The following is a 26601-nucleotide window of genomic DNA, read 5'->3' as shown; positions in this document are numbered from 1 at the left end:
TCCCTCACTTATGATATATTTGTATATATACGGATATTATCATAAAAAATTCAATAAATAATTTTCACGGATATATTTTTATTAAGGGTGGCCAAGTCATTGAAAATCGTAAGCACACAAATTGAATTTACTACAACATTGACATCAAATGAAAAGTATCACATAAATCCGTATTTTGCTCCTCGATAAAATCAGTCAACAAACAAATTTATTTTTTCAAAGGGTTGCAACATATTTACACTTGTATTAATTTAAGTTAAAAAAATATGTTAGGGAGTTATAACAATATGGATATTATTTTAAAGCATTACAATAATAATTTGCTCGGACATATTTCTGTTAAAAGTTGCCACGTGACTGAAAATTGCATACAAGAAAATCAAATTTACTACAACATGGGTATCAAATTAAAAGTATTTGATAATTCTAAAACATCAAACCATCAGATATGAGGCATATTCTCCATTACAATATTTCTCTATGTAGTGTTAAAAATCACTTTGTTAAATACAAGTATAAACCACCTGCATACAATTTTCAAAATTTTCCATCTATTTCAAGTTAAAAATTTTGAAAAAATAAAATAAACAAGAAATAAATATTATATAAATCAGAAGCCAAATGAGGAAACTCAAATAAAACGCAACATCTGTTCTTCGCCCCTCTACTCTTCTCTCTAAAATTTCCTGCATCAGTTAACTTTATTCCAGCAAAAAAAAAACCCTTCAAATTCAAATATATTTCACAGATGGACTCAGCCTGTAGCAGCAAAATTGTGGCACATATTTAAGCATGCGAAATGAAATGAAAAGAAACTAACTTATTTAGTTGAAAAATGTAAATTGCTGCTGTAAGCTTTCACATGTAAATGCAACATACAAGCACACCTTTGTGTTGATATATTACGCAAAAAGCAAAAACAAGAACAAATAGTTTACATATTTTCTGCTCGACTGCCACAGTAATTCTTAACACTTACCACTGACTTGTGGCATGCAACACCACTATGCTAGTCTAGCAAACGCATGCAACAAATTCTCACTGTATTCACACAGATTTATATATATACACATAAATATGTATGTGTACACATACACACTTCTCTGTGCCATAGGTGTCGGCGTGCAGATTTACATGCATGTCTGCTTGCGCCTAGATTTATGCCAATGCATTCCGTTATATTGTACACATGTTGTTGTTTTTGTTGTTGTTAATGTGCATGTTCGTGCTTGGTTTGTCTGTGGAAGTCAAAAGTTTTGCACAACTTCAACTTCAGTGTGGCATTTCATTCAAATTGCGAGCACTTGCAGGACAAAGCACTGACTGTATACACCACAAGGTAGTTCAAAGGAATGTTTCATATTTAACAGAACTCTAAAAGAAAATCTAGAACAAGTACTAAATTTACAGGGCTATCAAAGCCCACAACAACAGTTAGTTGAAGTTTCTAAGAACCAAAGTGAGCCTTATTAGCCATATTAGAGCTACCCTGTACTTGTACTTGTTAATTTTGCAGGTGTGTGTGTGTCTGCGCGTGACTGCTCATGAAGTTGACACCTTAAGTTGTGCTGCCAACGTGCAAAATTTAAAGCAATCTCAAAGTTATGAATTCATATGCATAAGTTGGCAGGATAGTTAAGGGAAAAGAATATAAAACTTATTTCGTCTTCTAGCTGCTTAAAGTTGTGGCATAGCAGTTGGGTATCTGAAAAAAACATTACAAATTGCCGACAAAGTTAAGTAATTTTTATAATGTGGAGAAGTTATTAAAACTTAAAATCCAACTTGAAACAGCACTAATACACACACATTTATATATATCATATGTATAAGAAATTTTATTGGTTTAATTAAAATATTCTAAGAAAATTTGAATTAGATTTTAAACATTTCAGCAAAAACTTAAATACGAAAGAAAAACATTATACAAGAGAGGAAGAGCTAAATTTTCGTCTCTTAATCTATCTTACTACATACCGTTATTATTATAAAATCAACTGAATGTCTGAAAATTCTTATACGTGGTGTGTTCAAAAAATAACGAGAATTTTAAAATAAAAATTTCGCGGGCTTGGAGAGTCCAATTGCCAAACAATTTTTTTAATATATTGATATGCAATTTTATCCACTAACTTTTGTTGATATTGGTGGAGTACTTCCTGAGATTAGAACTTTCACACTGACTCTCATAAAACCATTCCGTGCAAATTTTTTCTGTAAGGTTCAAAACTTTTGATGTATTTATTTAGTAGTTATGGAACTACTTGTACATATTCAGCGGCAAGTATATAGATTCTAGAAAAAGATGCTGCCTGAAACCATTTCCGCGTTTAACTATTAGATACTTTATTCTCCTCAATTCTTTGTTCCTCTCTGTCTAATTTTAATAAAAAACAAGTAATGAAGGTCTAAGTTCGACTGTAACCGAACATTTCATACACTTGCAACTTGCAAAGATCAGAGCCAGAGAAATACCTTCTGGTATCGACAAAATATTAAGAAATGTAGCGAAAAAAAAATTTACATGAAAAATACATATATGTATAATATGCATATATATATATATATATATAACTCAATCAAGATATAATAGATTCGTTTTAGGTAATACAAACAACCGTTAGGTGAACAAAACGCTTATACTCTGTAGCAACATGTTAAAAGAGTATAACATAAATTCTATAAACCTTCGGTAATTTTAATACCTTTCTTACCAAAAATGTTGCAAAGTTCCTACCCTCGTACTTCACTCACTTTAGTCATACTATATACATTAGGATGGAGCGAAAAAAAAATATTTTTTTTTTTTGCTTAGCCTGAGGGTAAAATCTGTAGATTATAAAATAATCTACTCAGTTTTATTGTAAATTTTGAGTCAAAATTTTTATTGGACAAAAAAAAATTATTTTGGGTTTAAACTCTTTACATTTCTATAAAAATTACCGAATATGACAGTTTTTGACTCAAAAATTATTTTAACGTTGTCGTTTAAGACTTTTTTTAAAACTCCAATAATGACCACAAAAATTTTTTTAAGTTGTTAAGCTTTAATTGGCCGGAAAGAGGACTCTCCACAGCTTCTAGAACACTTATCAAACATTTTTTACGAAATAAAAATTTTAGCTCGAACTTTTACTTTAAAAGTGAGATGTTAAAGAAAAAATTTGTTTTTGCCCAAAAATGTTCTTTTTTTATAATCTACAGATTTTACCCTCAGACTAAGCAAAAAACAAATATTTTTCCTCTCTACCACTAGAATATACATATTCACTATTCCACAAATGTATAATACCAGTACACGCTTCTCACTTAAACCTAACAAGCAAACTATAAATATAACAATGTAACTGTCGCGCTTATGACTACTTAGGAGTGCATGTGTAAAATGACAACAACAAACATAAAATATTACACAAATAATCACAACTTACACGATGCTAAAATGAATTGTCAGAGACAAGTTGCTATCGTCGAAACTGTTGTCACAGGGTTGCAGAGACAACTTGTGGCAACAATAAAAGTAAGTGAGTAATTAGCGGTAATGTGGTTAAGCTGGATGAAAAGTAATGGACGCTTTAGTTAAGCAACTTTCAGACACACGCGCATAAATATATATTCCAATGTGTAGAATCTATTAACTTCTGGAGCAGCAAAGACTGACAGCGATGAATGCAAATGAAAAGGAAAAGGATAAAATCAACAATTTGTGGAAAAAGCGGTGAGGCTAAGTATCATGTATTCACAGTTAAGCCTGAAACTCTGGAGAAAATAATCTCCCTACTTCGGTTTAATTTTACTGATTTTTAACGGACGAAGTTCAATTTATATGTAGTGGTGTGTACCATTCAAAAACCTAAAATAAATGAAGTCAACGTAGGAAAGAGGGGCAAGTACGGTCTTAGTGGAATTATATAAAATTACTAAAGAGATTCATAAACGATTTATTTATGAAAAATGTGTAGACTAAATCAATCAATATATTCAAATATTTCCTCTAGTCACCCTGCATTCGTGTCCTTAGAAAAGTATCACTCAAGTAAACACACATACATACACACATTTATGTGCATATATGAAGTGTGTGCATGCGAAGTGGAAGTGCAAAGTTGCAAAGTTTCTTATGCAACTGGGATGAATAACTGATGCACTTTTGCCAAGAACTTTTCAAAACTTTATAATCGTCGAGGGCATTCGGAAAACAAAAAAATGTATGAAAATATTCAAAATTGCTTTACTAAAGAAATACTATTAATCTGCGTGATCAGCCCAGTTAAATAACGACATGTCAACCAAATTTTCGCTACAGACTTAATTCTTTTGAGGTCTTCATTATAAATTAGAAATAAAAGCGTGAGCAAGTTTTGTTAGAAGAACACAAAAAATTTCACAATGCTTGAAAATGCAATCAATAGATCCATATAATATTACGTCTTTATAACTTTAATGTCTCTCAGGATCCGATTGCTTGTATAATTCAATTTTATTCACAAAAAAATACTGTTTTATCACAAAAATTATATCAGATATCTTCATAAGAATATATAGGTAATATTTTGGTACCAACATACTATCTGATCAGATTTGACCCGGACTGACTAAACCCAACATTTTCAGGTATTTTAATACAAATTTGTATTATCGCCCTTCATATAGGCTCCTTATGAGCGAACACAAGCATGCCAATGCTTAATCCAATTTGCAGACATTTGTTATTAGCCTCGGTTGAGAAGGCCTTGAGCGTATTTAGCAAATTCTGTTTTTTCGGTTTTGTCTCAGACTTGGGTGCCATACTGCAGATTATTGATCAGTTTCGACGTCATGGTCATAAATCCACGTCTTTTCAACAGTAATGATGCATTTGATGAATGCATGATCCTTGGCATCATCATTTTTTGAACCTCTACTCGACGTCGTTTTTGCAAAGATTCAGATCTTTTGGTACGAGTCTAGCATTGATAGTCCAAAATGTGTTAAGCCGATGCATTAGAGATGTTGAGATCTTTTGTTATATCACGATGATTTTCAAACGCTATTTCTTTCATTTTTTCGATGTTATCGTCATTAACAGAGATGGATGGTCGCATAAGACAAGTTTCGATAACAACGCAACCTCCACTGAATGCTTTGTGCTACTCCAATACTTGTGTTCGTGATGAAATAGACCACCCAAAACTTTTCTGTGGCATTTTCAACGATTCCGTTTCATTGGTAAAAATCGTCAGACAAACTGTTCGCGCCGCGACGAAAACAAACACATGTCAAACACACACTAATTGACATATGGAGATCAGATTTCACACGAACATCAAAATGCTGTAACTAGTTGTAATCTAGGCAAACAAATGTATCGATTCGTATTGCACGCGCCGTTTAAATGGGTCAGTCCTAGTCAAATTTGATCAGATGCAACTTTTTTTTTAATTACCGCAATAATGTCAAATTTGGTTAAGATAATGATTTATATAATATAATGATAATGTTTTAAACATTTTACACTCCTTCAATTAGCAAGAGTAGCATGGAATTTTTGATATTTTTCCTCAATTCACATTCCTCCGCATAACTGTAGATTGAATGAGCGCTGATAAACCATATTGTCTTATCAATTGTTATTTTCCCATTTATTTTCCAATCAACAATGCCTGAAAATTTCAATCTAATTAACCTAAATGCATTTGAAATCTAAGAACAACAAGCATAACCACATGCGATGCACACCAGAAAGCAGAGTGAGTAAGCAACTTGGAACAAATGCATTCATTTATTCAAACCTTACTGCACACTTCCTGCTGCTGCTTCCTGCTGGCGAAATGTAAGCAATAGACTTTGTGGCCACACCAAGCGCTGCAGCGGACCCCAACCTGAATACATACACACATATACATATACCCGTGTGTTTTTGTGCATTTTTATGCGTTTGAAAGTGTGATGTTGTACGCCTGTCTTGCTGTGCGCCACACTCACACTCACGCACACACACACAATGACTTGCCCCACAACTGTCACGCAACGCCAACAACTGTCAGCAATGGCGAAAGGCGGCGAGTACTCCCCAAAGAGACAGGATAATAAATTGAATATGCTTTGTACTGGAGTTGTATCTCAGATATGTATGTGTGTTTGTGTTTAAGTGTTGCTGTATTGTATTGCAACTCGAGGTTGTCGACAGCACATCCTTTTCACCACGAATGTGCAGAAACTTTGAATTTATTAGTGTCACACACATACACGCAAACAATCACACTAATGCATGTAACTAAAAACATACAAAGCAATGCTTAAACAAAAAACACTCATGCACATGTATATGGGTGTGTGTGTGTGTATGTGTCCGGATTCATGCAGCAGCTTTGTCCGCTTTGTAATCGTAACTGTATCGTTTTTTTGCGGCTTTTAGTGTGCGTGACCGCAATTGTCACATTTTGAAAACAAAGAAACACCATACTCGAGCGCACCCTTACCCCATAGTATCCCACTTGTGAAAGTAATCATATTCTTTATTGTTGTCAGTTGCACTCACTCACACACACACACACCTACACTCGCTCACGCAGATGGTCACTGGGAGTGTACTCGTTGCGCACAGGTTAGCCCCAGTGGTCAGGGTTGTCAGTTAGCGCTTTGTTTGGCAGCTGATGCTGACACCGCACTCCTTGCCGAGGAATGAAAAAAAAACGCAATAAAATACAAAAGAATAAAAGGATACTCAGCCATATTGTTTTAAACGACCAACACTGTTGTCAAGGGGGGCAGAGACCGTCGGAGTGATTTTTGATTTACACGCGCAACCACCGCCAAAGCTTCGAGTCGACTAATCGTCGACAAATAGCAGTGATTAATCAAGCGGCGACGCTATTTGTATGGAAAACTGCATCAAATGGAAAGGATTGTTGTAATGAATTGGTTTTAGACCCAACCGCTGTGAACGGTTGTAGCCCACAATTGTTATTGTTTGTTGAAAAGAATTTGAGTTTGATTGAAAGCTATAAAATATATGCATTCCTATATAAAGCCAACGTTTTTTATTAATTGCTATAACTTCTAAATAATTTTAAGAAACAATGGACGACATTATCGACATCATTTCTAAAATGAAAATATACCCTATATAACGGTGAATACTCGTATATCTTTATAGAAGTAGCACTAAATTAACTGAGAACTAAATTAATTGCTCTTATGTGTGTATGAGAAAGTTCGAGGTTGTGATTTTTGCGGCGAAAGACCACTACTGCACACATACCAGCTTCCAAAGGCATAGTAAGAACAGCTTGATCCTCATGGATAACATTATTCTCTTAGTGTTGGGGTTCTGTTGGGTGATAGCTTTCGATGCCGACGTTGCTCTCATGGACAAAATCGATTACGAGCTAACCGAAGGTTACCTCAACGTGGTGTCCAACTGAGTGAATAAAATCGGATTAACCATAAACCCAAGTAAAACAGAAATCCTTTATCCGTGAGAGAAAGCCAAACATTGAAGAGAGAGTAAGGAAGGCATCCGTTGCCTAATACTACAATGGAACAGCTATTGGGAGGAGGTTTAGCTCTACGAATCCGTTTTCCTCTTGCGTTTTAGCACCAAACCTTTGGACTTTGTGCGAGCTTAGCAATCGCTGTTCAATAACTGGGTACTGACCTAAGTAGAAGTTGTTACTTAATGGTCAAAGTTGCATGTAGGGATGTAAAGTGGAAACATCTAAGCACTTTCCTCTCTATTGTCCATCTTTTGGAAGACTAAGAAGACACCTCTACACTCATATCTTCGGCGAACCTGACCAAATTACCAAGTACCAAATTACTGTGACTTCGAAATATTTTGCCTACATTTGGGAGCATATTACAGTGCAGCCTTACACCTCTCTAAGGTTTAATTTTCTTTTAATATTTTTTCAATTGCATAAAAACATTCCAGATTACAATTTAAAAGCGCTAAAAGGCTGGCAAAGTACGTACGTTGCGAAAAAAAAGCAAGCCCAAATTGGTGACGCTTAATTTAAATGTGCCACTTGGAGAACTACAGGGAGAATGGTGTAAAAGTGAAAATTGTTCGAAAGCTGTTGGCTAAAGGAAGGGCTATAGATATACTTTACCACCCACAGCTGACTGACTACAGCTGCGAACAAGACGCAACACTGTCACATGAATATTTATGAGCGGAAACTTGGCAAGCCAACAACCAGTCGAGCTTTCCGCGAATTTATGCGCGCGCATTTTCAACGGATATGATTTCGAAACAAATTTGAAGGTGGCGAAAGGGGAGCCCCGCTAACAGCCATGAACTGTCCATGTGTACACTATCATAGACATATATGTGCCGCTATATGATTTTCGGGCTAAAAATCAGCGAATTTCCACAAATTTCAACACTTTTTCATGAAAATAGCGAATAGCCCCTATAAATGCTCGAGCGAGGGCGACAATATGCATGCACACACACATTTGCACATACATAGATTACCACCGCAAGCTCGAACTCTAACAACGAAATCGATACTAACGATTCTATAAGTTTCATTTCCCTCTCTCGCCTGCACTTCGACATTTCGGAATTGTGTTACAATATGCGCTGCCGGCAGTGAGGTCCATGCAGCCGGAGTATGGTAAATAATATACTTGTGGCTATGAGGCACTGTGGCTCTGTGTTTTTGTGGTGCTGTGGCACGATGGTCGCACCCCTGTGATTGAGCAATTTCAATCAAAAATTTGCAAAAATTGCTGCCAGCTACCTTGTTCAATGGCAAAATGCATTCTACTTGCAAATTACAGTTGCTTACAATGCAATTTATTGGCAAACTTATGTGAGCACACACACACACACACATGCTTAGTTGCATAACTACGTTGCATATGTGCGTTCCTCAGCTGGCCGGAAGTGATTTTCAGATGCTTCAACTGAAATGTGTGCGCACATGCAAAAGGAAATATGCAGTCAGCATGTACTACAACAGCAACAAAAATATAATATTCTATTCTATTTTGCACACAACTACATGCACAACAACAAACACACACTTGATACATAAATGGAATATACACTTCTCTTGTCATTTGGTTTAACTAGCAGCTGCTGCTCTTCTATTGTGTCCATTTGGCGATGCATGTATGTGTGTGTGTGTGCTAAATCTATTACAAGCATAATTTTAATGTGCACACCTACACATAACGGCATATGTAGATGTGCATGTCAGAAAACATAAAAATTGCAAGCAACAGTTGTCACAGTTTGTAATTTCCGTCTGCGGTGATGTGCCTCATTGTTATTGCTACCATCGCATGCACATACACATACACACATACATATAGGTGTGCCACAAATGCACTCCAGTTACCAAGTGTTGCCAAGAGTGTTGCACACACTCGTCCACAACTACCACTCAAGCAGTGATGTTGCTTATCTTCGCCTCTAAGTGTTCGTACTTCGCAAAAATATGAGTGCATTAGCCTTAGTGTACACACATTTGATTGGCTGAATTAGGGCAACGGTGTGTAGAGCAAAGCTTACAGTTTTATTCCTTCTTTCCGGTTAGCTGGCTTTTCGCTTTATTGCTTTTAAAGATATCAGCAGTATAGTTTGATCTGGTAAAAGGAATTTGTAATTATGGTTTAACATAAATATATAATATTTTTTAATGTACGTGTGCTGCTTTATTGGTCATATATTTTTTTATAGCAGAATTTCTTTTTGGAAATGGATCAATCAAATTACGATTCTTTAACGGCCCCACAATAAAATATTATTTTAAATTTTTTTCTTACTTTTCAGTCCCGAAAAATTCTAGAATTATTGCAGCAGTGGAGAACTATTCTTTAGCGCCGTCAAAGATCGCGTGTAACTCGAAAAATTCATTATTTTTTTTCAAAAACTTACAATGTATTATTAAACTATATGTAAATACACACACCCTTAATTTTAAAGCAATTTAAAGCATATATAAAAAACTTCCCAAAAATAGTCTTTTAAGGTTGTCATTTTTCTAAAGTAAATACAAATAGATATTATTTTTTTTTAATATTAAATGTCCAAATATGCGTTCGACGTTTACGTACAGAGTGACTTAATTGTTGCTAAGTAGTGGTATAACATACTCTTGTATGTATATGAAAATGTATGCACATGTGTGAAACGTGGCCATACTTACGCTCAATGTTGATCAATAAGATTCAATTTAATAAAAAAAACTATTAATATTTGTGATATAATATAAATTTAACCATAAATACAGTAAACACCATTGAAATTAGCAGAAATATGGATCATGCCCAAATTTTTACTTTTTTAGTTAGTTGGATACTAGCACTAATAATGATGTTTGCAATAAGCCCAATTACGAAAATCTAAGGCAAATATTTCGATTTTAGATGCTAACTTCGAAAACCGAAGTTAATAATTTTTTTTTAATTTTGACTGAATCTCGCGAAAAGCAATTGTCTTGATCAATAGCCAGCCGAGTGTTGTACGGTGTAATATATACTAGTCCACAAAATTTATTTGTCTACAAAAGAAAAAAAATTTCTTAAAACACGTGACATTTTCTGCCAATATCAGATATACAATATCTAATAATTAAATGATCAGCATTTCAAACAAAGAATACTTTCAAAAACTAATTTAAGAAAAATAATTGATTTAATTTTATACGAAATGTTCAAAAAAATAAAACTTTAATCTTTACTAAAGTAAAGCTTCTCTTTAATAAAATTTGGAAAAGTGAAAAGTCTTGTTCTGAAAACCGCATTCACAAATTTAAATGTAATTTAAAAACGAAAAACTTATAATGTGAGGTTTCTTCTCTGCGTACATATCAAAAAGGTTTATGTGGGCGAAGGAAGGTTGGAGGGAGAGTTTTCTATCAAGAGATCTCCATTAATATTAGCTTCAGGATACCAGACCACTGTAGTATTTTTTAAGCTAAAGTAGTTACAGTTAAGGTAGCGATAGAAATACCGCTTTCACATCAATTTCATTCGGTTTCTAGAACATGCCTGATTTCCTTGTCTATGGCTTTTCACTCCAATTTTTGATTTGAAAAATATTTTATTTATTTACATTTAGTGCAAAATTTTTTAATTAGAAAATTCGCAACCCCGACTCACAACGACCGCCACTTCAGTTTAAAACACTAAAATATGACAACAGTTGAAGCCATTAGTTTTCATAGTTCAACAACTAATTTCAAATCGTGGTCAACAAGTGATTACATTTTTTTTCCATATTGAAATTTTAATAATATTGATGGAGAATTATACGTCCAATTAAATAAAAAATAAACTCTTAAAACTCATTTTAAACTCACTCAGTTACCGGCAATCTCATTTTCTCAAGATAATTGCCTGCTTAGTTGATTATGTCATACTCATTCCAGCAACAATTTGTCTCTGCTTCACCTTTTGCTAAGTAGCTTTCATAGTTATAATCCTTTTTTCTGCTCAAGCTCCACTTAGCCACTCGATTAAACACTCTTTGTTTCGACTTGTTTACTCTTGATGAAGGTCGAAAAACATTCAACGTATCACTCTCCTTTTAAATTCTTTTGATTACTTTTTCCTTTTTTAAGTAGATCTTATACACCAACGTATTCAATTTAATTTTTTTTATTGTTTTCCAAATTAACCTTAAGTTCGGTCACTGCAATGATTCTTTGTTGACTGGTTGAACATCATTTGATAAATCACTTTTGCACTTCGCTCGTTTCCAATCCAATGAGCTGCATCAATTTCAGCAACGCATAGAGCGAGTATAAGTAGTTGGGTATGAAAAGCCCGGAAATAGGGGGGAGTAGAGAATAAGCAGGGTAGGAGTCATGAAAGTATACAATGAGTTAGGTGCTTTAAGTACGAGTATTCGTATAAACGCATTCATAAATCAAAAGCGAGACGTTTGCTGCTGCCAGCTGCGTTAAAATATTTTATTTTCTAAGTGAATTATAGGTAATTCAAATTAAATGGATTTAAATATAAATGTCATGATAGATTAGCAAATGTAGGCAATACTATTGCGGTCATTTTTTGATAAAACCTGTTGGCAACAAAAAGTAAAGAGGGTAGTAGTGGATTTAATTTGTTAGCCCACGTATTTCTGTCGGGTAAAATGATGATAAAATCATAACAAAATCACGTTAAGACATCTTACATATTGGCCGATATTTACGATAAAAAGATAACCAGAGTTTTGTGTATCCTTATAACTATTAGGTATATGGGGACTATGGGAAGTATTGATCAGATTTTAAATTTTTTTGACACCAAAAAAAAGCTCTTTGCACTAATATATCTCACTAATTGGCCGAAATTTTCTTAAAAAAATCAGGTGAGCACTGGGGTCACATATTCATTCATATTATCTGTGGGCTTCAAAACTTATGTTCCGAATTTATATGTTTATTATTGCTTTTTGATGTTTTTGTTCGAGGTTATTTAAGTACAATAAAATTAATTTTTTTAGGGTTCAATATATTCCTTTTAATCATAAAATATATAAAAGGGTGCATACTAGTTCCTCTCTCGCCGAACACAGAATTAGGTTCACTAATCTGTACTTTTATAATAATAAAACACACATGACCTTGTATGAACCGCTCGTAATAATAAATCACTATGGGTCGTCCTTACCATATAAAACTAAAATTCATAATCTTTATACTACTTTATATAATATTCCATCCGAACTGTACACTTTTTATTCAATAAGTGATTAAAAACATTTCCTCTCTCATTTCGATTTTAAATACTTTGATGCTACAAAAGTATATTTTCAAAAGTAAACTTTCAATTTTAGTTTGCAGCTGAAAAATCAATTTAACAACTTAAAATTTCATTCGTAAAAACTAAAATAAAATCCCTTAAACAATACCAAAAATACCAATTAAATATAGAAAATATATTCCAGGATTTTGTGCGATTCCACTCCATACTCCTATGATACATAGATTACGGTTGATCGCGCAATAGAGTTCGTTACATTTCCAGCTTTTATTTGCTTAGTTGCTGGAAAAAGAGAGAAAATCGATAAATACCAAAATAGATTGCAAAATACTTATGAAGAATTGTAAATGAAAACTATATTCAATAACGAAATTCCCCACTATCCATATTTTGTAGAATTTTAGTAGAAATTTAATCAAATATCAAAGAGCGCCACATGCAAGCGAAAGAGTGTTAAGTGAAAGTATTTCCCACACACACACACACACACACACACACATGTCCGACCAAAAACATGTAAATATTTGCGCACAGCGTTTCAGAACGTGCAAAATTACCCGCGAAATTCACGGCTAATAAATTCTACACAGTTCCATTGCTGTTTTCGTTTTTGGTTTTCTAAACTCGCTGCGAATATAGGTCAGCAGTCGCAGCCAACTTTCGGAAAAAATTGTTGTGCAGTGCAAAAGATTTGTGTGTTTGTAGGGTTTTTGTATGGTTTTTGTGTAGTGTAGTCTTTTTAATGGCACTTGCTTAGTTCATTTAATTTATTTTATTTTTGTTTTTAAATTGACTTCCTTTTGACCGGCGCGCCACAGTTCTTCATTGTGCGCTGAATTGGCCACCTACAAAGGTTAACACGAGTAGAGCCAACACAAGGGTGTGTGTGTTTGGTGTGTGTTAGGCAATTTGTCGGCTGAATGTATTGCAATTCGCTCAAAAGTCTAAATTTAATTTGCCAAAAGCCGCAGTTTATCATGCCGAAAGAAAAGGAAGAGCAGCTCACCGTCGGAAAAAGATAAAATCAAAGTGACTGCGCTGGCAGTAGTGCACACAATAACAGTGTTGAAAGTGAATTTTTGGTAGGAGAAAGTTGACAAGTTGAACACAAAGAATTTCGCCGATTTTTTTGATAAAAATAGTAAAATCAAATTCCAACGAATTACTTGAAAAATGCCAATTTATTGCAAAACAGAAAATAAATGATTAAGGGGCACACCTAGCTTTTTCGGATCGCTTCCGTAAATTAAACCTCTAAAATTGCAAAGTCTGTAAGACAGAATCAATAGATAGTGTATGTAAAAAATGTCGGAAAATATCAGAAATTAATATGCCCTATTCGTGTGCCTTAAAAATTTGCGATTAGGTATCAAAACCTGAGAAGAGAAAACCTAACCTCAATATGGTCTCCCTAAACTTGTTAAAACCTTGAATACATATATTTTTTCTAAGATATATTTAAATTATATAATATTATTTATTACGGCGAATAAATAGACGTTTCCACGTACACAATCACAAACTTCAACGATTACGATCAAAATACGATCATGAATCGATTTTTCGTAATGTGATATATGAGGCGTAATGTAAATCAACACCCTGCCTTACTTATAACTTATCCACTGTACATAGTAGTTATAGTGTAAAATGGTGCAGGAGCGGAGCAGAAAAGGGCGCGTTGCATGGCAATGTTTTGTTCAACATTCATCGAAAGTGATTGCAAAATCGACAATGATTTTGCGAAAAAGCCTCTGTAAGGATCTTCTGCATGAATCAAGTAATAACTATGCAAATTTTTATGTCTCTCCGTGCTGTGGTTCGGACGCTCTGCGAGTACATAACGAAATAGCGTTTAATTGTTATATATAAGATTAATAGAATCTCATCTCACTTGACCCGTACTGACAATAAAAAATTATTTTTCACATATTTTAATAACAAATCTTTATTATTTTCTTCGAAATAGGCTCCTGAACTTTTTACTTCACTTGTTCGAAGTCTCGGCTCGGACGCCCTTCATTGCTTTCAACGAATTTTGGTTTTTTCGGCTTCGGCTCATTTTTTAAGCGCCATTCGATATATTGTTAAACAGCTTCGCTGTCATTTTCATAAACCCATGTCTCATCAACAGCAATTATGAGTTTGATGAGTGTAAGGTTCTGAGCTAAGTTGTCAAATATCGCTTTTATGACCTCTGCTCGACGTCGTTTTTGCAAGAGATTCTGGTCTTTTCGTACGAGTGACAAACTTTATGCTCAAAATATTAACCAAAAATTATAAAAATTAATTCGATCGATAGATATTTTGAAGTCCTCTGTTATCTCCCTGATCCCAACATGATTCAAGCATTTTTTTGTAAACTTTTTTGATGTTTTCGTTATTAACAGAGGTCGATGGATGGCCCTCATAAGGCAAGTTTTCGAAGACTTTACGACCTTCTTGTTGCGCTTGAACAAAAAGCTGCCACATACATTAATTAATATATGGAGAACAAATTTCACACGAACATGGAGAACGGTTATACCAATCTAAGCAAATTTGTTTTATCGGTTCGGCTTGCGCATGCAATGGGACACTCCGGGTCAAATTTGATCAGAGGATAGGATTTACAACTACACAAAGTTATATAATTTTACTAATGAACAAATGAAACTAAAAACTTAAATATTATAAATGGAAGAAGTGTGTGAAGTTTCCGTTATTTTGTCCTAACCCTACTTTCCAAGGAATTTACTGCAGATTTCTCCGCAAACTTTGCTGAAAACAATATTGTTCCCAGAGAAACAGAGAGAGACAGAGTATGAGAAGTTTCCTAACGTATGGATTATCAAAACTAGATTGAATAAATGTGTAATGGACTTTGAATATGACAGATAGCTCTCGCAAAATGAGAGATATCAGAACTTAACGGATAAAAAAATAACACTCTAAATTAATTTCTTGCTGAAATTGAGTAAACTCTTTAAGTATTTCCTACTAACTCCGCTATACTAGATAAATAGAAAGATTTCCGTCCATTCAGTCTTCATCTCTCGTGCGAGTCACTTTAAAATGGATATCTCGGATAATTAAGAAAATTTTTGGAAGGAAAAGTCATATAGACTTCGCCATGAGCTAATTTAGAAATATAGTCTCAAGTCAGTACTCAATACAAATTGCTGATTTCAAAAAAAAATGTTTAATCAATAATTTTTGCTGACATCTCTAAATATAATACAGTTCTTAAACTCTCATAATTTGGGAGATTCTTTGATGCACTTTTTTCCTAAATTAGCTCTTTATTACTTGTTTACGCTACACTTAGTAAAGCTCAAAGCAAATATATGCCAAATATATGAGCTGCACCCAAAAAACGTATAGCTATCAGATACCCGTATAAAATAACTATTTTATCTAAAAGCTACTACAGCGCTCGCACTCTCCGCACGTTAAGTGAGACTTGCGATTAAACAAACTTTAGCACTGATATTAATTTCATGCAACACCCCACCCGCTGCACGAACGCACTAAAGTCATGCTCATTAATACCCACAACTTTGTAACTACAACAAACACAAAACCACAGTAGCGAAAAAGCACTTTAAGAACCCTCAAGTGTAGCTCAATTTTTGCCACGACAGCTTTATGTCATTCACTTGCGCCAACTTTCCCCACACAGTGATGTAATTGCACACAATTCATATATGTAGAAGTATGAGACTGCATATACAAATATACATACATATGTACTTTGGCATTGTACGCTGACACATTCTTATATCATTAAATTTCCTCAACCATTAGATGTGACAATATAAATTTATATCTCAGCACTAAAATGTATGGTAAGCACTTCGCTCACATACAAACAGACGTACATATGTACAGATGAGTGTATTTAGCGCAACTTAGCTTATCACTGTGTCATTTTCAATTTCAGTAAAGACCAAGCTTTGACGAAAGCATGATAAACCTTATCATGGTAATTTACTGAGAGTGACAACTGAGAATGCTGGCTGGCTGCCTGGCGGTGGACGACGTGCCAGAAGAAGCACAATGTTGGTGGAGAGCGTTTACTTTGAATCTAATGAGCAGCGACTCAAGCGGGTTCACACATACAAGTACATGCGCACGGAGCTGCTAAGAATAGTAGCGAGTGTTGCAGAGGCTTCTTGTGCAGCATCTACAACAATTTGCATGTCAGTCACGCCTTAGCGGGGAATAAATAATGTAAGCTCCTCAGACGCGGGGATATAAACATAAAAAGAGCACACGCACGCAAGCAAGTAGCTAGCTCAGCTTACTATGTATCACTTATATGTATGCGATTACGAGTGTAAAGGTAGAAAAAGATCACAAGAGAGTGCTGGCAAATTAGTCTAGAGTGGCGTTTCGTACTTAGGACAGTGGCAAGTTGACTTGCAGCTAGCAAACGCAACTTGAGCGAATCAGATAAATTGAATGCAATTTGTTAGCATTTGCCAAAGCATAAGTTACACCATGTCATGAGTATTTGCAGGACAACAGCGGCAAAGGGCGACACACACACACACATGCGCACGCTGATAGTATCGATGACATTCACTTATCTCCAATGACACTTGCAGCAATAGCGTGCACGTATGTTCTCGTAAATCTACATATGCAGTTGTATATGTGTATGTGCATTGCATATAAAGATATATAAAGACGGTATCAAATAAAATCTGATGTGTTGGATAGATGTAAAATCAAAGTTTGAAATATTGTAAAGCATAAGTGTAAATACTTTAGATCAGAAGCAAATGCATGAAAATAAATGAGAATAAGCTTATGTGGATGATTATATAAATGTGGGGGAATATTCTAATATAAACATAAAATAAACGCTCCTGAAAACCAGTTATCGAAAATATCGATAAAATAATGGTAATATTTAAGTCCGACCGTCATCTAAACACTGTCTGGATTACCCAGGAGGAACTGTGTTTAGGACAACGCCAGGTCTCACACACCGATAGTGTTTTGCTAGAAGCTCCAACTAAAAATCGACTGTCCCAATTTTTGGGTACATATTTGACATAAAACCTATCCTTTTAATTATGCTTAATAAAGTCTTCAATTTAAAGCAAAAAAATGGATTTATTATTACAAGATTTTGCACTCATAACTGGCTTAGCAATTAGTGGAAATATCTAAATTTTTATTTAAAGAAACGTTAATTAGAACTGTCTTAGAACATGTAGAGCTCTGGGTATGAACTAATTTTAATTTATTTTCTACAAAAAATTGTTATATGACTAAGTACAAATACCATCAATATTAAAAATACCGCTAATACCCTTTTTGAAACTGATTTGATTTTAATATTGTACATAAATATAGGGTGCTAACAGATTGCAGACACACTAAACCAATGAACTCGCTACAAGCAAACTCTGATGAAAACCAACAAGTAATTAATTTACGCTCAGCTTCCTATTATTATGAATATATATTCGATTGCACACACATGCAAAAATGCGTGCAAACAACAATCTAATTAATTACGCCTTTACTTTACGCTCATTTCGACAAGTAAAATTATAAAACTAAGTTTTACGTTGAGTTTTTCATTAATAATTTGTGCACCACATGTGTTCATTACGTACATACATATGTGTAGTATGAGGCGATGTCAATAGTATATGTATTATATATTATATAAATAACCCACGTACATATGCACATACGTTTAACACTTTTGTAAAAATGTACACAAACAAATTTTCGTATTTATTCGCACACATTAATTTTCTTGGCATATTCGCACAGCCAATTTGCTGTGTTGCTTCAAATGATGCGGAAATTTGATTAACTCAGTGTTTAAGCACTTGTTGCAATTGTTTTATTTCCTTCGGTATTTTCTGTTTTGTTAACTGATGCTACTGCTACTCTTCTTGTTGTTTTTTTTTGGCTGTTGCTGATGTGTTAGACTTTCGTTTCATTTTTATTATGATTTGATTTTAGCGTCAGCCATAAATTTCATCGCTCCGCTTGTTGTTATATTTATCCTTTTTTCTATTACTATTCTATATACTATTTTTCTTATCTAAAGCAACATTCATTTCGACGTAAAGAGTTTATTGATTTGCTGTTACATTTGCGAGTTCTCGGAGGAGAGTTTATGTTGTTACGCAGGGGCACACCAAGTATGTAATATTTAACAAATTGGTATGTTTTCATATTTCGGTAGGTTATATATTTAAAAATAACATTTAAAGTCTGTATCTCAAATACTTTTAAGTTCCTTCTAAATTGTAACCGCGCAGTTTAATCAGCTCCATCAGTTTAACTTTAAACGCGTTTTTCTTGAATCAGAATTTTTCGAAGTTACTTTAATGATGATTTATCGTAGGCAAAAGATCCGACTAATATTAAGTTTTTTCTGCATGTTCTGTATATGGATCTCCATATATACTTGTAGCGCTACGTTTTTGATGTTATCAAAAATCGAAGGCAGGCCATTAATTATCAAAATTTTAGGAAATTTTGATTTTAGGAAAGATCAGTATATGGAAAACAAAATTGTAGAATAAAAACTATAATTATTCTCTCTTCAATCCATTTCAAATGATGTCTTCGTAGATCATCTCATGTATTCCTACTTTTCTGAACCAAGAAATTAAATATCATACGAAGCGAGTTCATGACCTAAACTGTAGACTCAATTAATGGATCCTAATCATTATTTTTTGAACGTTTCTGTGCTAAGTCAGATTTTTGTAAATTTTCAGTTAATATACATATATGTATATCCAAAAAAATTCTGCTCGTGCAACTTCCAATATTATTTGTTTCCGAAAATGTTGCTTGCTCTTTAAAATTTAATTTGAGTTCACTTTCACTAAAAGCGCAAGCCCATCACACAAACAAACACAGATTTTAATGAAATTCAAACCTTAAACCTTTCACTGTAAACACTGGAGGCGTTCATGGATATAAAAGCAAAGTTTGTGCTAATAAGGGAAGAGCTGCTAAGTAAAAACTATTTACTACACGGAAGCTGAAGAAAGATATACACGCAAGCTGCCAAAGAGGCAGTACAAAACGATGAGACCAACAACATACAACGTGCCGCAGCAAAATTACACGGGCCAACAACGGGGAGTCGACGCTTCGGCTGTGCAGAGATTGCAGTTAGCAGTAGCGATAGCGCTATTGTTTCGACTCGTGCTGCGCTTATCATGTCTACATTTACAACAGCTCATACCATTATCGCCGGCATAAGCTGGCCGACAGCAACTGTAAAAACATGAAAGGAGCTGTCAAACATGTAGATATGTACAGAAGCTACAACTAGCCATACTTCTGTCGCCTGCGTCTGTACATTGATACACACAAACTGATATTTCCATTTACCGAACAACGGTTTCTTTTGACCGCTGCTTGATATAAGGTACGTGCGATTTTACCAGCATTCAGTGATTGTCTGCTAAACTACGCTCCAAAGTAACCGAGTATTTCATTCTACTTCCAGCCTCTAGGAAGCACTCACATTCGCTCATTAGTTTACTTTAGTTTATGGATATATTTCTTGGCGCAGCAAAGCAAAGCAAAGCTCAGCACTTTCATTACATTGTTTGCCCTTTCTGCCTTTCCTAATTCCCATCATATTCCTTGCCGTTTACTGCGCGCGTTTACTGCCACACCAAAACTAGCTTCTTCGTTTTGTTGTTGTACTCTTGTAGCAAAATGAAATGAAGTTTTGCTCAATTTGTTGCTGTTACCGTTGGCGTTGGCTCAACTCAATCTGGCGCGAGCTGAAATTAAAATATTCTCACAGGGTTTCGCCGGTATGAGGGCTGTACCTGGTGTTTTCAGATCACTTAATGGTCTCAAGTCTTCGAAGTGGTCTTATTCATTAAATAATGGTATAGATGATCGAAACTAGCTGTCCCTTCTCGATTTACTTGTCAAGTTTCCTTTAATAATATTTATGAGCACAAAATTTAAAATTGCCCACTTTATAGTACTACCCTCGTCTTTTGCCATTTCATTCCGAGCAATTAGAGTTTTGGAGAACAAAAAATCCAAATAGACAATGCTGCGCGAAGGCAATTAAAAATTGTAAAACATATTCGAATTTCGCCGCGATAATTGAAAACCTTCCTCGACATATGGCACATAGACAGACGGAAAGAGAATTTTGAACAGAAAACGGTCGAATTTAAATTGTTTCAATAAGTTTAGTTAATAGAGCCGCATACGGCATAGTTTGGAAATTGAAAATTAAATATGCAAAAAGAATAATTGTAAGAAAATTAGTTTAAATCATCATAGATACATTGAGGGTAACCCACATGACTTTTATTCGCTTTCTAACTTTTTCTAGTAAACTCCATTCAAAAATACTTTCATATATCCTTGTTTTCGTTCAACAATCGTTCAAATGCTTATAGACCTTTCATGTAAGGCTGGAAGCAGATCACTCTTATCGCCACATGATCTTCGTGCGATCTTTATTACACTTCGCAAGATCTCATTTGCCATCGGCAAATCACTTAAAGGGCACATCTTGTGTGAAATTATTTAAAATAATCAAATTTTTTTTAAATTTGCATATCTCGACAGTTCAGTTTGTATATACGATTATATTTGACGAATTTTTTTCAAAGTCTGCCATTTTACAAAATTATATTTTTCACATAAAGGTCATTGTATAATTAAAACCTTACAGACTTGTTAGTTCATTCGTTACAAAAAAAATAAACGCCGGAATTAAATTTTAAAGATCTGCTGATCAAATACAACCAAGAAGCCAAGAAGTGTGTAACACCCAGAAGAAAACGTCAGCGAACTTATAAAGTATAAATAACAAATAAAGGCGACGAGCTATGTCAATTTAGCCATGTCTATCTGTCTTGTTTGTCCGTCTGTATATACCATTCCTCAGTTTTTAAGATATCAGTATAAAATGTAGCACACGTTTTTTGACGAAATTTGGTACGTATTATTTTCCATGGCTAAGTTTCAATCTTCGAGTAAATTATTCAGATCAGACCTCTATAACATATATCTGCCATTCAAAATGACAGATCAAAAAAAATTAGCTTTTTGTCTTTTTTATTATTTACAAGAGGATCCCGTCCTCTCTTGCTGTGGCTAAGGTATACATTAATTATAAACTATTCAACACAGTATAGTTGTATTTATGAATAAAAATGAAAACCTTGTTCCAACGTTTACAAATTGTTCAACTTTATTACGAAAATTCACCTTCGGGTACCACGATAAATATTCCAAATCCAAAATCAGCTGCATATTGGTCCAGCTTTTCTCAAGTTTTAGTGAGACTAACGAACAGTAATTGGATGAACATCAGTTTGTATGGGAAAATAAAAATGTCATTAATTTTAGTATTTTCTTCGCAATTTTTCCACAGTTTCATATTTCAAGACTAAAATTAGCCAAATCGATTAAGCCGTCCCCTAGTTTTAGCGAGACTATTACAGCAACTCTTTTCTATATATATAGATTTTAGGGATATTATAATATGGGTTCCTTTCTAAGAAATATGCATGTTATTATAAATATTTTGTTTCATACATTGTCTCAACCGCTTTCTTCTCAACCATCAAGTGCATGAACCAAATATGAATGTTTCGAACTTTAACCAGTTCTTTCCTCTTCAACTGCATTAAAGTATAATTTTAACTCATAATAACTTGCATCCAAATATTTACATATTTAAACATAACAATTATTTGTTATTTTTCGATCAATTATTCGCCATTTTAATGATTTAATTGACGATGACAAAACAAAATACCGGCTGGCAATTCAGCATAAATCAATCTCATTTGCCAAAAACGCACTTTTATATTTACAAGACACAAATACCTCCGTAAGAACACCTCAAAATAAGAAAAAAAAGTATCTTTAATTCGCTTTTATGTATAAAAAATAGAAAAGATACGGATCATCCGTTTTGGATTTATTTTACAATAAACATTTTAAAATATATTCCAATTCCTTTAAAATTAACAATTGTACTTTTCTTGTCACCTCCAACATATAGTCACCAACATATAGTCATCCATGCCTTAAAACTGTTCCAGGCTTTTTACTCCACATTGCTCAGTAATTTCAGGAAAATATGACAATTTTTTTTTTTTGAGACATTTTCACAAAGATTCCTGCGACTCTGAATGCTTTGAAAAAATTCATCAAATATTTGTAAACTTCGGACTAATGATTACGAGTTCTTACAAATTATTAAATAATACCTATTGTTAATAAATATGATGCATTGGCTGCATTAATATAGTTTGAGGATCGACAATTGCTTCCCACTTAATATTGCATTTTCCCATTTCGTAATCGGTACGTACTGGACAATGTTTTCGGCAGCAGTGAGCAGCATCATTCCTATTATCCCACAGGCATAGATAACAGGAGTATTTAGTATACCCACCATGCCTTGCAGTCCACTTATAATTCATATATGAGTATGTAATTGCCGTTAATAGCATATTAATACTGTCGTAATATAATATTATATGAGATATACGGAATGTACCAATGGAATAGATGGAAATTTGTTTCGATTGTATAGTAAAGAGCATAAAAAGGCGCCATTCAATTGTACGACAAAAAATACCAATTTCTTCAAATAAACCTTTCACATAATGACGGCAACAGAGCTCATCTTCCTTACTGAAGAAACAAGAAAATTTTTCATGTCATTTTCTTTCGTAGGATTTGCGAACATCAGAATTCAGCAAATTCCATTGAATTTTTCGTGATATCAAAAACTCATTAGTTTTTGATAGTTTAAGTCTCTTATTTAATCAGTCTTCAAAGTTGATGAGACATGTTATTTATGGTTCAGATTCCAGGACGAATTTGTAATGTATACGAAAACCGATAAAATCGTCCTTTCCCATATACATTTGCTTATATAACCAGAATATATTAACTAAAACCCTTGCGCAAAAAACAATGATTTTGTTGTCCTGTGTAATTAGTATATGTGCTTGTAACCAAATCCCACACACATTGTTGTAATTAGCTTAGTAATTATCCATAATCGTTCAACAAACACACTTTCACATAATCAAACCAATGTGAGTAACAGGCTTTATTATTAATTTGTTGCTGTAATCAGTACAAATATGTGAACAAATGAACATATGATATATACATACATACATATATATGCTCAAACAAAAATAACTATGGTATACAACAGTGGCTGTAAAAAAACACAGGAAGCATCAATCATTGCAATTTGTAAATTTTTTTTGTTGTTGTTTGTATTTTGTAAAGGTGTGTTTGACATAGCAATTTTGATTATATGAGAATACAATAGAGTTACTTCAATAAAAAAAACATGAAGAATTTCGAATGACGCAGGTGTCAAAAATCAGTTTACTTTTTGCCTTCACTTTAAATAAAAAGTGCAAGTGTATTAGTAAAGAATTTAATTAATCAATAAAATGACACACTGAATTATAAAAAAAATTCCATTTAAATAGCTTTAGTTGTTTGTAGCAAAAATAATTAACATCGCAAGAGTGTATTTACAGAGTTGCAATGGTTAAATTAATGGGGAAAAAACCGGTCACGCACTGAACGGTGAATAACACAAGGCGTGTATGAAAATGTTGTTTAATAAAAACTATTGATTGTGAACCAAATTCTATAGATAATATATGTTTTGCACTATAAACAAATACAATAAGCGAGTTTTACAAAATATATATATATATATGAGTTTGAGAAAAAAACGTAAACAGCTGCAGTATAACAAAATAATTAGATATCCTATTATTAACAGGATAATTAAACGCGGAAGCAACATTCTGCGTTAAATATTTACTATTAGGTTTAACATGGCGCTTGTGCAATTGACAGCAGTTGAAGCTTCAAATTATCTTATAAATTGAAAAGTGCCAATTACGCTGCATTAAATAACAGATTTTACGTTTTTAGTGAAAGCGTACAGAAATGCTAGCCATTTCTCATAATAACGTAATTTATATTCTTCAATAAATAAACTTCACTAAATATATTTGTTATTTTAACAAAGTAAAGTTCAATTGTTTCGAAAGCGATTAATCTCACCTTATTTTAATGAAGTTCGCATCGATAGAAATTTTTTTAATAATACAACTTGTAATTAACCTTATCACTTTTAAGGTCTCTTCTTAAAAATGTGGATTCCCCTCTAACAGTGAAATATAACTAACAGAAATCACACCTAAATTCGCAAGAGAAGCTTCCGGCATTCATTTTTGACATCAATGTACCTACATATATGGGCTGCAGAAAGATAAGGATCCATTTCGATAAAATTCAGGAATGTAAGGCGGCTAGGTTCTGGTAGTGCATCTTAAGCAAAGCTACATGCCTTACGGCTTTCTTGGCATTTTAGGACCCTTACGGAGCATTGATTTTCAGTTATTAATCCCTGGGTTGGTAGCCGCAAAATTCTGCTGCACAGCTGAGTATGCACCACACTCAGAAAAAATGACCAGCATGACCATGATTAGCAGGGTAATGTTAAGGATGCCTCCGTCCAAGCCCCAGAATGCATACCTAACCCAACATCACAAAGTTAGAGCGGTTGAGATTGGTTTCCTTCCTGTGCTAGTCAGCTCTAAACACACTGCCTCATAGTCATAAGTCAAATATGGGAATCGGAGTGGTAAATCTTCGCTTTTACATGAGTACGTCGGAAAGGAAGGAAAGGTCGGAACTGACTTTAATATCAGACATCTCGAATGAGAATTCATAACCAGCCGCGATGAAACCGCATAAATATCCTTTTGATTCATTTAATGAAAAGGTTACTACGATTTAGAAGCTTATTACATAATTCTAGTAAAACCAACTTATTACCAACAAATGCAAATTCGTCATGTAAATTTCATAATTTTCTATTTTGTATAGTCCCGTTACAAACAAGGACATTGCACCTGCCACAATTCGTGCTTCGTTATTGATTCCTCCGGTTTGAGCTTTGGTCACGTTCTTCCAATACCCACGCACAAATATTCACACTTAAAATGAATCAATGCCGAGATGATAAACCAAGGGACAAATAAGCTGGGTCCCAAGCTCAGAAATAAATGAGCAATATTTGCGCTTGCAAATATACACACAAATTTTTTTGTAAAGTGGACACAGCAAATATAAAATGATTTGTTTACGTTGAAAACACTTTGTCACTCACATAACCACAAATATTGTTTTATGCATGCGCAGGTGAACTGGGACGCGGTGTAATGCTGAAAGTATGCTTTTGCAGTTAACTTTTTTGTATTTTTTCGGGATTTGTTTATTTGTTTTGAATTAAAGTGACAGCTACATGACAGATACGCGTGTAAGTAAGGCGTGATTGATTGTAAGATTGATTGATGGATTGGTTGAGCGATTGGCATTCTGTCTGCTGCTTGAGTGGTGGTTAATGTGGCAAAAACTTCTCACTTCGTCTTTTTTTTCACTCAGCCTTTTTCACTGATGATCTATATAAAATTTGTATTGAACAATGGCTTTAACAGCTGTCAAAGTTTAAGCTTATTTTTAAATTCAACCATTGATTGATTCTAGTGTTAAGTTCACCATATAGATAAACCTTAACTAGCAAATTAAAGGTGTTCAACAGTTTAAGAGCATGTAAGATTCTAGACACTCAGCCATATAAAGCGAGCATATTAGGCTTTCTGAACTGAGAAGCTTATAAGAAGCAGATCTGCCTTAATAGCAATAACTGATTAAATTTTACTAGGACTGATTCGGAATTGTTAAAATTGTTGCAGTGGAGGTCGTGAAGTCAACGGAAACTTGCCTCAAGCGGGTCGTCCATCCAACTCTGAAAATGACGAGTTTGAAAATCATCGTGTTGGAATCAGAGATAAAGTAGAGAATCTCAAAATCTCTTATGGATCG

At 34.0% G+C, this 26601-nt stretch overlaps 1 protein-coding gene across 1 annotated transcript in view; it reads right to left on the bottom strand.

Annotated features, from left to right (window-relative positions):
• The window catches only part of LOC106614757 (uncharacterized), a 90121-nt gene extending 68786 nt beyond the window's left edge, over positions 1–21335 (bottom strand). The window contains exon 1 of the mRNA XM_070108863.1: positions 21329–21335. Within this exon, the coding sequence (XP_069964964.1) occupies positions 21329–21331 (3 nt within the window). The 5' untranslated portion in view covers positions 21332–21335. The remainder of the gene's footprint in view (positions 1–21328) is intronic.
• Positions 21336–26601: the final 5266 nt, after the last annotated feature.

The sequence above is a fragment of the Bactrocera oleae genome, chromosome 4, assembly GCF_042242935.1.
Source record: "Bactrocera oleae isolate idBacOlea1 chromosome 4, idBacOlea1, whole genome shotgun sequence".
NCBI classification, from domain to species: domain Eukaryota; kingdom Metazoa; phylum Arthropoda; class Insecta; order Diptera; family Tephritidae; genus Bactrocera; species Bactrocera oleae.
Note: the sequence above shows the minus strand (reverse complement) of the source record. Positions and strands in the feature narration are given on the sequence as shown.